The 15,160-nt window shown below is 37.0% G+C and overlaps 1 protein-coding gene across 22 annotated transcripts in view; it reads right to left on the bottom strand.

Annotated features, from left to right (window-relative positions):
• Positions 1-15,160, bottom strand: part of RBM26 (RNA binding motif protein 26) — a 94,849-nt gene that overhangs the window by 53,604 nt on the left and 26,085 nt on the right. For 17 of the 22 annotated variants that reach the window (XR_012514321.1, XR_012514322.1, XR_012514325.1 and 14 more), the window contains exons 2-8: positions 11,397-11,515; positions 9,999-10,135; positions 5,811-5,899; positions 4,930-5,147; positions 2,743-3,003; positions 766-1,005; positions 188-358 (exon numbers count right to left, since the gene is read on the bottom strand). Coding sequence is in view for 14 of the 22 variants with exons in the window: in XM_039473238.2 (XP_039329172.1) it covers positions 188-358; positions 766-1,005; positions 2,743-3,003; positions 4,930-5,147; positions 5,811-5,899; positions 9,999-10,135; positions 11,397-11,515 (1,235 nt within the window). In the remaining 8 variants the exon portion in view is untranslated. The remainder of the gene's footprint in view (positions 1-187; positions 359-765; positions 1,006-2,742; positions 3,004-4,929; positions 5,148-5,810; positions 5,900-9,998; positions 10,136-11,396; positions 11,516-15,160) is intronic. The other 5 variants (XM_074387555.1, XM_074387556.1, XM_074387557.1 and 2 more) reach the window with 1 other exon arrangement.

The following is a 15,160-nucleotide window of genomic DNA, read 5'->3' as shown; positions in this document are numbered from 1 at the left end:
ATTTTTAAAAGTTATGAAAAAGAAAATGTTTGTGAAAACATTCATAATTGAGGGATTATTTTATGTACATTCACCATGACTATACAATTTTAGTGAGGAAAGTAGTCTTCAGAGCAATTCTCTCTAGACATTTTAAAACTCTTCATCTAAAACTACATTATGAATATAAAAAGGGCCAAAACTGCACCTGCAGTAAAAAGAGAGGGTGGAGCAGGAGGAGGCTGGTGATGAATGCCAGTTGTTACTACAGTAGGAACAGAACTGGTTGCAGAGTTTGGGGGAGCATCCATGCCAGATGGCTGCAAAGGAGGAAGTGGAGGTGGTGGTCCTGTCAAAACCAAAGAATAAGAAATATCATCTGAAAGCAAACAAATAAAACAAGTTATTGCACATCTGAACACAATCTTCTCATTTATCAAACTATAATATCTACAAACACCAAGCTCTTAAAACGGAATTAGATTTCCAGGGTAAAATATCCTTTTAATACATTTCAAAACAGGTTTGTCTTAAGCTATGAAGGCCTGAAGGCAGCTGGGTTTTACCAGTGATGTACTTAATTCACAGGTCACTCCAAACCACAGTAACTGGATTGGCACAGGCTACAAAGTGGAGGTGTTTTCCAAACGGAAATATATTGCTAATTATTTCTATCAGGCATCTATGGGATTCCTTTAGATACTTTTAATTTAAGAATCGAACTATTAACTTTCAAAAAATAGACTAAGAATGGCAAGATAAATACAGGCAAACATATTTACTTACCTGTGACAGGTGGGAGACTTGGTGGCAATGGACCTGGAGGTGGCACTGGGGGCCTGAGGTTCACAGGTGGGGGTGTAAGAATCGGTGGAGGTGGGGGGAGTCCAGGAGGAGGTGGTCCTTCAACAACAGGAGGCTGTGCTGGGAAAGGCAGCATACCAGGAAGATTCACATCTTCTACAACTACTGGGTCACTTCCATGATCGAACGGACACATGTCTCCTCTCATACAAAAACCTTTCTCTATGAGGAAAGAATAGTTAGAAACAAATGTCAAAACCACTGGAAATATATATTTTCTAGCCGGGCGCGGTGGCTCAAGCCTGTAATCCCAGCACTTTGGGAGGCCGAGGCGGGTGGATCACGAGGTCGAGAGATCGAGACCATCCTGGTCAACATGGTGAAACCCCGTCTCTACTAAAAATACAAAAAACTAGCTGGGCGTGGTGGCGCGTGCCTGTAATCCCAGCTACTCAGGAGGCTGAGGCAGGAGAATTGCCTGAGCCCAGGAGGCGGAGGTTGCGGTGAGCCGAGATCGCGCCATTGCACTCCAGCCTGGGCAACAAGAGCGAAACTCCGTCTCAAAAAAAAAAAAAAAAAAATATATATATATATTTTCTGTAAGTTAGCAAAAGTATTTATAAATATGAATACTATTAATGTTGGACAAAAGGATAATTAACCATTTCCCAAGATTGCTCTTCTTCAGTAACATACTTATCAAGTGATAGTATATTTAACATACTGATATAGTTAGGATGTTTATCCTTTCCAAATCTCACGTTGAAATGTGATAATCTGGCCAGGCGTGGTCAGGAGTTCAAGACGAGCCAGACCAACATGGTGAAACCCAACCTCTATTAAAAATACAAAAATTAGCTAGACGTTGTGGCGGGCACCTGTAAGCCCAGCTATTCAGGATGCAAAAGCAGGAGAATCACTATAACCCAGGAGGTCGAGACTGCAGTAAGCCAAAATCGCAACATTGCATTCCAGCCTCGGGGACAGGGTAGACTCCATCTCAAAAAAAAAAAAAAAGAGGAAATGTGACAATGTTGGAGGTGGGGCCTGGTGGGAGGTTTTACGGTGTCATGGAAGTAGATTCTTCATGAATAGCTTAGTGCCCTCCCCAAGGTAACAAGTGAGTTCTCCCTCTATTAGCTCACAGGAGCTGGTTGTTTAAAAGAGCATGGCACCTCCCCCACCAAACTCCACTCCTGCTCTCTTTGTGGCTCCTTTTGCCTTCTACTATGATTGTAAACTTCCTGAGGCCTTTGCCAGATGCAGATGCTGGCTCTACACTTTTTGTATAGTCTGCAGAACCATGAGCAAAAGAAAGGTCTATTTTTTATAATTTCCCAGGCTCAGGTATTCCTTTACAGCAATGTTAAACGAACTAATACATATATATACTTAAAAAGTAATCAAATTAAAATAAGTAACCTAGCTAACAAGATAAGACATATATAAAATTTTTGTCTTTAGAAATGTCCTTCATTTAAATCTTAAAACTAAAAAAAAAAAAATTGCAATTACGGCTTTAATACTACTTAAAAATCTTTTACAGCAAATCCTTAAAAGTCTTCAATTCTTTAATAAAATTCTTACACAGGTGACATTTACATTTCTAGGTACATTTCTACTTACAGTCCAATGATCACTCACTCTAAAGAAATGAGTTTTGTCAATAATGTTTCAGTAGCAGATTCCCTAATAACTCAGTAGATATTTACCCTTGTTTGGTAAACTCCCACAATTTATTAAGATTTACTTGCAAATAAATAGTATCTTTAAATTGATACTCAAATAATTAGTGGTAACTAACAACCATTTCAATCATATTGAGGAATTCAAGAAGTGATTAAGGCTAATTTCCCACTATGTCAGAGGTTAAGTCTTTGAAAAACTGTGTACAACATAAACACAGAATTTAGGCAGCTGGAAATACTAAATACTTCATGAAACAGCTGAAAGACTTACCATCATAGTCTCTACACCGTTTCTTTGGCATGGGTGGTCTTACATAAGAGTTATGGTCCACCTGGTCTTCATGAAATTCAGACCAACTTTCGGTAGTGTTGTTACCATGATGAGTAGGAGCAATTACTGTAATAGTACTGCTCAAAGTAGGAACAGGGTAGTGGCCAGATGAAATACTAGGTACTGAAGAGACTGGAGTATAATTATTTTCTAATGGATCTGTTCTATCCAGGTCATATTTAGGTTTTACGAGATCCCTTTCTGCAATAAAAGATAAATGACTTATAAAACTACACTGTATTTAAAAAAAAAAAAGTTCCAGATGTAAGAAATAGTAATATTTTTATAAACATAGAAAAAAAGTTTTAAATATTGCAAAATCGTCCTTTAAAAAAATATTAATATACAATGTTAAAAGCTTTTTTTAATATAACCCAAACTACAAATAAAACCACATAAAGCGGGCATATTTAATGTTTTTCCTTAGAGCTTTGTTCATAGAAAAAAGACATTTTTTATTTTCTTCATCACAATCTTGGCATGCATTACAGACCACAAAACAAAACATGCAATAAAGTATGGTCATTTTTCCTGTGATGAACATTTTGTAGTCATCCAACTAAAGTTATTACTATGTCTGTTTGTTAAGGTAAGAACAGATGAGCCAAAAGGAGCTCATATTAAACACATACAAAAAAACTAACTAGACTATACATATGGTCCTAAGGAAAGAGAAAATAAAGAGATTAGTTAATTGAAGCAATGTGCCAAGAAACCTAATATACCTAGATCACAGGGGAACATTTCTAAGAAAAGAATAACAGAATACAAGGTTTATACAAAGGCCATAAATAGTATTAAGAGTAGCAAAAAAAAGTTTGAGTAAAGGTGTTTTACTGAAAAGTGTTTTAGTTGTTTTACTACAGTATTTTACTTTCAATATGTACTAGAAGAAAAATCATACATGTTGGGAATGATATGCTGTTGCAAAAATATACATCTAAATAAAACTTTTTAACTTCTAAAAATAGTTTTGAAGTGTAACTGATATATAATAAACCGAACATATTTTAACTGTAGAATAAGTTTTAATTGAGGTATACAACTCTGAAAACAATACAACAACTGAAATGTACATACCCATCACTCCCAAAAGAATCATCATACCCCTTTATGATTTTTACTCTATCCCTCTTTTACTCCACCTCAGGCAACCACTGCTTTGCTCTCTGTCATCACAGATTAGTCTGCATTTTTAAAATTTTACTCTGGGCACAGTGGCTCAGGCCTATAATCCTAGCACTTTGGGAGGCTGAGGTGGGTGGATCACCTAAGGTCAGGAATTCGAGACCAGTCTGGCCAACATACAAAAACCCCAACGTGACTCTACTAAAAGTACAAAAATAAGCTGAGCGTGGTGGCACTCGCCTGTAAACCCAGCCACTCGCGAGGTTGAAGCATGATAATCACTTGAACCCAGGAGGTGGAGGTTTCAGTGAACCAAGTCTGTACTACTGCACTCCAGCCTGGGTGACAGAGACTTTGTCTCAAAGACAAAAAAAATTTAAAAATTTTTAATATCCATATTTACTGTTGTCCTGCTTCTTTCACTCAGCATAATTATATGGAGATTCATCCATTTTATTGCATGTATAATAGTTCTTTTCTTTTCATCCATGTTATGGTATGGATATACCACAATGTGTTTATACATTCACCTGCTGATGGACATTTATGTTGTTTCTAGTTTCTGACTATTACAAATAAGGCTGCTATGAACATTTGTGTACAAGTATCTGTGTGGACATACACTTTCATTTCTTTTAGGTAAATAGCAAGAAGTAGAATAGTGGAACCATATGCCAAGTGTAGTTTTAACATTTTTACATACTGCCAAAATGGTTTTTAAAGAGTTACAGCTTATCTACATTCTCACCAACACTGAAGACAATCAGTCTTTTTCATTGTGGCTATCCCACTGAATGTGCAGTGGTAACTGTGATTTTAATTTGCATGAAATAAAATTTTTAAAGGAATATTTTTAAAGCATTCTCCTGCACCACAGAATATATCATAATAGAAAAAAATGAAGACAACACTGACAAAATGTTAAGCAATTTTTAAAAACATTTAAATATGGAGTTCTTCACAATAAAAAGGTAACCAAAATATACATGAACTATTTACCCCTGCTTCGTGTTCTGCTTCTGCTTCTAGTCCTGCTTCTATCTCTGTCCCTCTCACGAAGTCTCTCTTTACTCCAACTTCGACTTCGACTCCTGCTGTAACTGCGACTCCGCCCTCGTCTTCTATTGTACCGGTCTCGGTATGAATCTCTTCGAGGAGGGTTTCGATCATAATCTCTTTTGCGAGAACGATCATCTTTCTTTCTCTCATCACGGCTTCTAAAGACATATATGATCACTTTTATACAAATAATTTTTAAGTGACACAGGCAAAAGCTAATTAAATGTAAAAGTCGTATTTAATTCTTGTAACATAACTTTTTATCCTACTATCAGACAACTGAGAAAACTGAACTTAAACTGAGTTTAGTACTCTAAATCCCTTTTAAATAAAAATCTTGTTAAAACCTTAACCCTTAGTCTTATACACATTGGTATCTATAAAATTAGGCATCTGTAGATAAAGGCATTTATACATATGACTTAGAATACAAACAGAACATACTACCTTGTACATATAGTCTCATACTTACAAACATGTATCATGTGCATTGTATTCTAAGTGCTTTTGAAGCCTGAATAAGAACAATGATTTAATCACACTAAAGGGTAACTTCTGGCAAAAAAAGAGCCACACATTAAGATTCCACTGGAATCTGAAGTTAGGAATAAAAGAGTATCAGCTAATATAAATCAAGCGCTGTTCTAAACTCACTCCCAAGATGTACAAATCTGACCTAGATTTTCATGGTAGAAATATTTTCCTAGATCGTTAAAAGAGTAGGTATTACTTGCCTCTATGTAAAAGATAATCCAAGTCTAAACATTCATATAAAGATAACTCAAGTTGAAACACTAAGCATGGTTCAATGAACAACTTACCTATTTTCCCTGTATCGGGAGCTTGACTGGGGAGGACTGTGATTTAGCCTTCTAGAAAACTTCTTCTCTCGCTCTTCCTCCTTAGTGATCTGATACACACACAAAAAAGGTGTACAAGTTTAGTAGTTATTCCACTGTAACAGTCTTAGACACATTACTACTTTAATGACTTTATTAACATTAACATTTAATTAACATAAACATTAGTTTATATAATGTAGAAGCAAAATTGTCATCTTCTAAAAGTATCCAAACAATACTAAGTATAATCGATCATTTAACTGTATTACAATCTAATAAAAGTTAAAGTGAATATTAAAGAAACTTATCTCAGATAATAGTGGTGAGAAAACATTTTAAACAAGTATGCTCATTTTAACATAATTAATGGAAATCTAATTTTATTCTTTTAAAAGTCTAACACACATTCATATTTTGGTTTTGTGGATATGGTCTGGTACCAAACACATCAAGGAATATAGGAGAATGCATTAGAACTCACCAAGTCATAAACATATAAATATATTTATATATACACAGACACAGACACACACACAAACACACGTATTTGGGAAAACAATATATAAGGCAAAACAGTTCTCCAGTTTCTCACAGTAGTGTTGACAGCTATATATTCCTGTTTCCTGCAAGATGCTGGCATTTATTATATATAGCTACTAGAAAGCAACCCTGGAAAATATTCTCTAGATTAGTGTTACCTTCTCCAGACTATATTGTTGAGAACAATGGTCCTCAACAATAGGAATGAAAGGAATCATTGTATTTCTAGATTTTTAGGAAAAAGGACTTAGAGGCTAAACAAATTCAGGAAATACTGAGTAAGTGGCTTCTATAAATAAGATAGGATTCAAGACTTTGCATCACTGAGAACCATTAGGACTTTTTTTTTTTTTTTGAGACGGAGTGTCGCTCTTGTTACCCAGGCTGGAGTGCAATGGTGTGATCTCGGCTCACCGCAACCTCCGCCTCCTGGGCTCAGGCCCAGGAAGGAATTCCAAGAGGGAAATTCAGGAAGCTGAGGCAGGAGAATTACTTGAACCCAGGAGGCAGAGGTTGCAGCAAGCTGAGATGGTGCCACGGCACTCCAGCCTGGGCAACAAAGTAAGACTCCATCTCAAAAATAAAAATAAAAATAAGCGTGCCACTTTAGACAAATCAAATGGAAATCCTATTAACAGACCAGACTAGGAGAAATCATCTTTAAAGCATTCTTTTCAACAGTTTGCCTTTTTAAATTCAAGTACTTTTGTACTCTTTCCACCTATTTCAGCTCTCCTCCCAGACCAGACAAAAGACTGGGTATTAATACAACCCTTCTGATGTACTCTTTCTATTTATGCACTCTTGCAAGTAATCTGACAGATCACCGTATTTCACAGTACGTGCCCATCTGCAAACTTTCAGTACAGCCACAGCACTTTTTTTTTTTGAGATACGGTCTCACTCTGTTGCCCAGTCTGGAGTACAGTGGCTCGATCTCAGCTCACTGCAACGTCCACCTTCTAGGTTCAAGCAATTCTCCTACCTCAGCCTCCAGAGTAGCTAGGATTACAGGCACCCACCACCATGCCTGGCTAATTTTTATATTTTTAGTAGAGACAGAGTTTCATCATGTTGGTCAGGCTGGTCTCGAACTCCTGACCTCAGGTGATCCACCCACCTCTGCCTCCCAAAGTGCTGGGATTACAGGCACGAGCCACCACAGTCACAGCATTTTAAACGCCGATTGCCATCTGGCATTTTGACAATTCTGAAAGATCAGGGATAAGTATCTCCCACATTGGTTGAGAAAACAGCAATGAAGCATTATTACATCCATAGATAATAAGACTAAGGCTTTGCTACTAACTCGATTGGGAGAAAGACTACTTCTCAAGCCAAGGGACAATGATTTACTTAAGATTTTTTGAGAATTAAAGTGAGAGAGAGAGAGAAAAAGAGAGAGAGAGAAAGAGAGAGAGAGAGAGAGTGTGTGTATGTGCACACGGCTCACGTGCGTGTGTGTGTGCGTATTTTTTTTGAGATAGAGTTTCAATCCTCACCCAGGCTGGAGTGCAATGGCACAGTCTCGGTTCACTGCAACCTCTGTCACCCAGTTCAAGCGATTCTCCTGCCTCAGCCTCCTAAGTAACTGGGATTACAGGCTCTTGCCACCATGCCTGGTTAATTTTTGTATTTTTAGTATATATGGGGTTTCACCATGTTGGCAAACCTGGTCTCGAACTCCTGACCTAAGGTGATCTGCCTGCCTCAGCCTCCCAAAGTGCTGGGATTACAGGTATGAGCCACCACTCCCAAACAAAGTATAATTTTTAACAGCAAAAATCTGAAACCAACCCAAAGTTCCACCAGTGGGCAAAACTTGAATAAATCATTGCATAACTCTATGTGGCATAAGCAACTGCCAACACAATATCCACCATTCCTTTCTTCCTAACAGAACACCTATACTGTTAGGTATGAAATATGTTTAGTAAAAATTCCATTTCTGTTCTTCCCAGGAAGGTAAAACTGATTGGGATGTTGTATGTGTGTATCTGAAAATATATAAATATACATGTGTGAAAATATATTCAGATAGAGATAAAAATACATTTGAGAATTACACATAATATATTTGCATATTTTATTGAATAATAAAATATATTATTTACATATAATCTGAAAAAAGCATAAAAGGAGAAAAAACAAAGGTCACAACAGCAACATCTCTTACAATCTCAAAAATAACAGCAGCTACCATTTACTGAGAACCTACCATGTGCCACGTGTGAGGAATATAATGTATATAAAGCACCAATCACTTTAATATTTCCATTTCCCAGCTAACTAAAATGAGACTCAGAAAAGTAATGCTTTCAAGGTCACAAAGCAGTGACCTGTAGAACCAAAATATGTGTGACCTTAAGCTGGGGCTTAATGCATAAACATATGGCTTAACTGTCAACAATGATTTTCACCAAAATTATAGGTTGGTTTTTTTTTTTTTTTTTCTTTTGAGACAGGGTCTTACTCAGTTGCCCAGGCTTCAGTGTAGTGCTTCGATCAGCAGACTCAGATGCTGAGGCTCAAACATTTCTCCCACCTTAGCCCCTCAAGTAGCTAGGACTACAGGCATGCACCATCCCTCCATCACACCTAGCTGATTTAAAAATTTCTTTTCTTAGAAATGAGGTCTCACTATATTGCCCAGACTGATCTCAAACTCCTGGGCTCAAGTGATCCTCCAGCCTTAGCCCCCTAGAGTGCTGGGATTATAGGCATGAGCCACCATGCCTACCCTGGCCAAAGTATAATCTTTTAACATCAAATTGAAAAGAGATGAATTATTATATGATGTTAAATAAGGATGAAGAGAGGTTAAAAAGTATACACAAAAATTTCAGGACCTCTTGAAATATGAAGTCATTTCCACTGTCCTATGAAGGTCCTTGTGTATTACTACCTTAAAAATGGTTCCCTACTAAATGCATACATGACAAAAGCAAACACATCGATTGTCAACCTAATAATTTTCATAGAACAGATAATAAGACTCCATGTCTGTAAGATATTGTGCAGATTTATTATCCTCAGAAAGCCAGCCTGCTTGTAAGGCTGGTCTTTGGCTGGCTCCTGGGCACTTTGATTTTCCAAGGGTTCCCACTATTCCCTAATAAGACATGGTTCACTGTGCCTGAATCGTTTATGAAACAATATGGTCCATGCTGAACATCTGCTTTCCTCCCAGGAGCCTGGAATTTTGGTACATACTATGTAGCCACTGTCTATGTGACCAGTCCCAAATAAGAACCCTGAGCAGAGTTTATAAGGCGCCTAATCCCCACATGTTGTTTAGTTCATTGTTACAGGAATTAAGCACATCCTGTGCAACTCTGAAGACTCTGGAAGCTTGTGCTTGTTTTCCACTAGACTTGGCCTCATACACCTTTTCCATTTGCTGACTTTGCTTTGTATCCTTTTGCTGAAATATGCCAGGGCCATGAGCAACATTATAGGCAGAGTCCTATGAGTCCTCACAGAGAAGTCATTTAAACTGGGAGTGGTCCTGAAGACCCCCAACACAAAGATCAGGACTCCCATCACAAAGACAGAGAAAATAAAACTCAGTTTAGTTATTTCTCTTATGTGTTTAAACAACCTGTAAGGTACAACATAAATCCTTACCTCTTCTTTCTTTATATCTTTTTCTTGGTGTGGAAAAAATTCTACCTTCAGGCTTCCTGATGATGGCTGCTCTGGAGGAGGTAGGTAACTTTTTGTATTCACAGCATCGAAAAGTTTTTCCACAAATATCTGTGTCTCTAGAAATAAAACCAAACACCATAGATTAAAAGACATTTATTTGTTAAGATTAATTCCTCCTTCTATACATCTTATCTCTAATATGATGAAATATACTTTTGACTTTTAAAAATCTAGAAAATATACTAATATTGGCCAGGCATGGTGGCTCACATCTGTAATCCCAGCACTTTGGGAGGCCAAGGCGAGTGGATTACCTGAGTTCAGGAGTTCAAGTACAAAAACATAAAAATTAGCCAGATACGATGGCAAGTGCCTTTTGGGAGCTACCTGGGAGGCTGAGGCGGGAGAATCGCTCGAACCTGGGAGTCAGAGGTTGCAGTGAGCCAAGATCGTGCCATTGCACTCGATATTGTGCCACTGCACTCGAGATCACACCACTGCACTCAAGCCTGGGCGACAGAGCGAGACTCCGTTCCCCAGAAAAGAAAATATACTAATAGCAATAGTTTCCCGACCAGTGTGTTACAGCACAAGTCCTGAGGCAATACTGATTTAAGTTACTTTCAGGATGGTAGGGACCCAGAATGGTTGCAGCCTCTGGGACAGTCACCTCCAGCCACGACTAGTCTTCTCCATGTAGCTTACTCAGTGTGCCAAACATAAACACTATCATTACCTAGATGTGGCAAGGTGCAAAAAGCTGAAAAGCAATGTGTAGGTAAGATTCAAAGCAGCTTCCTACACAGTACTAGCTTTAAATAAATAAGCATTCAGTTGTTTTCTTAACATTTTCACCTATGTAAGAAAAAATAACAACATGCTTAAATAAGCACATGGACAGTACTAAGAGGTGGCATCCATTTTAAATAAGCTATGGATATACTCAATAATAATATTTAATTTTCCTAAAATTAGGGCCTCTTACCGAGTTCCTTTAATATTCTGTTGATAATCTTATTTTAAATAACATTTTTTTCTTTCTTTTTTTGAGACAAGAGTCTCACTCTTTCACCCAGGCTGGAACGCAATGGCACGATCTTGGCTCACTACAAACTCTATCACCCGAGTTCATGCAATTCTCCTGCCTCAGCTTCCCAAGTAGCCGAGATTACAGGTACTCATCATCATGCCCAGCTAATTTTTGTATTTTTTGTAGAAAAGGGGTTTCACCATGTTTGGCCAGGCTGGTCTTGAACTTCTGACCTCAGGTGATCCACTCATCTTGGCCACCTGAGTGCTGGGATGACAGATGTGAGCCAATGTGCCTAGCCTTAAAGAACTTTTTAAAATATAGTATTTTCAAACCAAAGATCTTACCTTTCTGAAGAAATACATCCAGCTGATCAATACATAATGCCTTTAACTCTTTTTCACTTTTGTCTTTCTTTACCAAAGCCAGAACATATTTTGCTAGGGCAGATGGATCTGCATCACAGCTAAAGAAGAAAACAATGTTAAAAAAATTTTAGCCAACTGCACATTCCACAAATTCCAGTTACAAACTGAATTAGTGAGAATGATAATAGTTAAGTGAGTTAATACACGTAAAAAGCACCTGGGTCATGGAGTACAATGAAGAAATTTAAGTTCTTCTCTTTACACTAACACTCCTTAATGCTATGTGTAGCCATTTTTTTTTTTTTTTTTTTTTTGAGACGGAGTTTCGCTTTTGTTACCCATGCTGGAGCACAATGGCGCGATCTCGGCTCACCACAACCTCCGCCTCCTGGGTTCAGGCAATTCTCTTGTCTCTGCCTCCTGAGTAGCTGGGATTACAGGCATGTGCCACCATGCCCAGCTAATTTTTTGTATTTTTAGTAGAGACGGGGTTTCACCTTGTTGACCAGGATGGTCTCGATCTCTTGACCTCGTGATCCACCCGCCTCGGCCTCCCAAAGTGCTGGGATTACAGGCTTGAGCCACCGCACCCGGCAATGTGTAACCATTTTATTTCTTAAAAACATACCCATCAGTATATTAAACAGTGAAAAAAGAAAGCCTAGAAATGGATCCAAATACAATAGGAATTCAGATTTTATAAAAGTGACATCCAAACCAACAAAGAAGAGATAAATTAAGCAATAAACAGTACTGAAGCCAGACATAGTTACTCAATCCTGTAATGACTTCCTAAAGTGAATCCAAGGTGGACAGATCACTTGAGCCCAGGAGTTCAAGACCAATCTGGGCAAAATGGGGAAACCCAGTCCCTACCAAAAACAAACAAACAAAAAATTAGCCACTCATGGTAGTGTGTGCTTGCTGTCCCAGATACTCAGGAGACTGAGGGGGAAGAATCATCTGAGCCTGGGAGTTCAAGCCTGCAGTCATCTATGATCATATCACTGCATTCCAGCCTGGGTGACAGAGTTAAGATCCTATCTCAAAAAGAAAAGAAAAAGTGCTGAGACAACTTGGCAGTTACCTTTTACAAAATGAACTGGGAAACACACTGGAGGAAAACACAATTTATTTAATCCTGGAGTAAGAAGACAAAAAAATCCATGCATCAAAAAAGTAATGTGATTACATTTAAAAAAAAAAAAATCAAAAACCTCGGAATGAAGAGTCAACAATCATTGGTCTGTTGAGACAAATGAAAAACAAGCTCAGTTTATCTTATCACAAAAAGGCTAATTCGCCTAACCCAAAGTGTTTCTATACCAAGACCAACATTGCAAAAGAAAAAAGACAAAGGATATGAATAGATACTAAACCATAAAAACAATAAAAATGACTTTAAATGAATAAAACTTCAACCTCACCCATAAGAGAAATACACATTTAAGTTATACTGAAATATTTTTCAGTTATCAGGTTGGCAAAATCCAATAAATACAAAAATGTATTCTGGTGACAAGATTAAGGAACAAGCAATTTTAAAAATGAGCTGGTGTGAATAAACAGGTAGCTGACAGAGAGAGTATTCTGTCAGTATGAAGGTCACAAATGCAACTTTATGTCTATGAATTTATTCTAGAGATATACTCACATGTTCAAAATGGCATGTGTACAAGTTATTCATTGTGATATTGATTGTAAAATCAAAAATGTGCACATGTCCATTTAGAGAGGACTGGAAAAATAAACTGTATTAAAATTCAACATGTAGCAAAAGGATACAAGAAAAAGGTAATGAAGTTTTCAACCCTTAAAAAAAAATCTTCATATCAATTTATTAAATTTAAAATGCAAGACAGAGAAAAGGTTTGTGTAGTATTTCCCATTTGTGTTGGGGAAGAAGAGAAATCTGGCTTGTACATACGTGAAAGGATAAATAATGAAACCGGCTATTTCTTTGGCAGGATGATAATAGGAACTAAGTAAAGAAGGGACTGGGTCAGAAGGGAAAGGTTTTTTTTAAAAAATAATTTTATGTATTCATAGGGTACAATGTGGTATTTTGATACACTGATATGCAATGTGTAATGAACCAATCAGTGTAATTAGCATATCTATTACCTAAAACATTTATTTGTGTTGGGAACATTTTTCTCTTCAAGCTATCTGAAAATATAAAATTAACTATAGTTACCCTACAGCGCTAAACAAGACAAGAACTTACTCCTCCAATCCAGCTATAATTTTTAATCTGTTAACCAACCTCTCCCTATCTCCCTACCACCCTTCCCAGCATTTGGTAACCACTAACCTACTTTCTACTTATATGAAATCAACTTACTTAGCTTCCATATACGAGTGATAACATATAGCATTTATCTTTCTGTGCTTGGCTTATTTCAATTAACATAATGTCAGGACGGAAAATTTTTGGCGTCTGAACCATTTTCATCCAATTCAAAAAAATGATATAATTATTTATAAATAAGTTAAAATCACAATGTAAGATTTTACAAGTTAGCATAAATAACAATAAAATAATAGCAGTAATTACTAACATCTAGTTTGTGCCGTGAACTGCGCTATTAAATTTACATACTACATTGGGCTCTCACTTTACTGATAAAGAAACTGAGGCTGAGAGAAAAGCTAAGCAGACTGCCCAAGACTATATAGCAAGGAAATAAAAGAATCAAGATTTAAAATTAAATCTCATACTTCCAAAGTCCACATTCTTAACCACCACACCAGACTGCCTCTTACAAGGTGCCAGAAACCTGACTTCCAATTTCCTTTTTAGACACCTAGAATTACAGCCACTCCCTATTCACCTGATTACTTCTTTTAACAGTTGTCCACAATGCCTCCACCTCCCTATATTCTTGGCTCCTGCCATGACACAGTTCCTGTGCTCACATCTTCCTGTACTCTCTCTCCTTCTCAGATTAATTTTCAAAGACCATTATTTCAAGCAGTTTCTAAAGAATGCATCAATCATGTATGACTCCTTGTCCTCTTACCATCCTTTCGTCTACCCAGCTGGGCAAAATGCCAACCAAGAATCAACCTCTCAGCCTAGATTTAATTTCATAGCTTGGTAGCATAAAAACAATGGCTTAATTTCACACCAATAACATAAGTGAGGGTCAGTAAATAAGATTTTCCAAGGATAATGATGATAAAAAAATGATTAATATAGCTTTAAAAAGATATAATAAAGACATTAGGAAATCATAGCAGGAAGATGACTACAAATGAGCACGGGGAAAGATAATTTAATAGTTTATTTGAGGAAAAATAGATACATACATGATATATTTGATATGACATCCTTCAATCCTCTTTCATTGCATCTTATCTGTTAGCAATTTTAATAATAAACACAAAAATAATAAACACAAAATAGAGATTCTACATGTTCTACCTAAAGTTGAAACGGAGACTGTTAATCAAATAATGAATACACATTAAAGTAAAGCTAGCAAATACTGCAAGACATATAGAAAACGTCTCTACTCCTATACGTTTTTGGTATATAATAGTTCTATAAGAGTAAACAGTAACATAAGTCACTGAATCAAAAAGTACATCTTAACGAGTGGTCAGCTTTGCTTGCACAGAATCCTTACTGAGAAACTTGACTGTAAGTCAATCAAGAGGCCAATTCAACAGTTTTTATTTTGCTTTATTATAAAGACCAAAGAGGTAACTGATAAAGTGTCAAGAGATAAGAGCTACTT

The sequence above is a fragment of the Saimiri boliviensis genome, chromosome 16 (genome assembly GCF_048565385.1).
Source record: "Saimiri boliviensis isolate mSaiBol1 chromosome 16, mSaiBol1.pri, whole genome shotgun sequence".
NCBI classification, from domain to species: domain Eukaryota; kingdom Metazoa; phylum Chordata; class Mammalia; order Primates; family Cebidae; genus Saimiri; species Saimiri boliviensis.
This window is presented reverse-complemented; position numbering and strand designations above follow the sequence as displayed.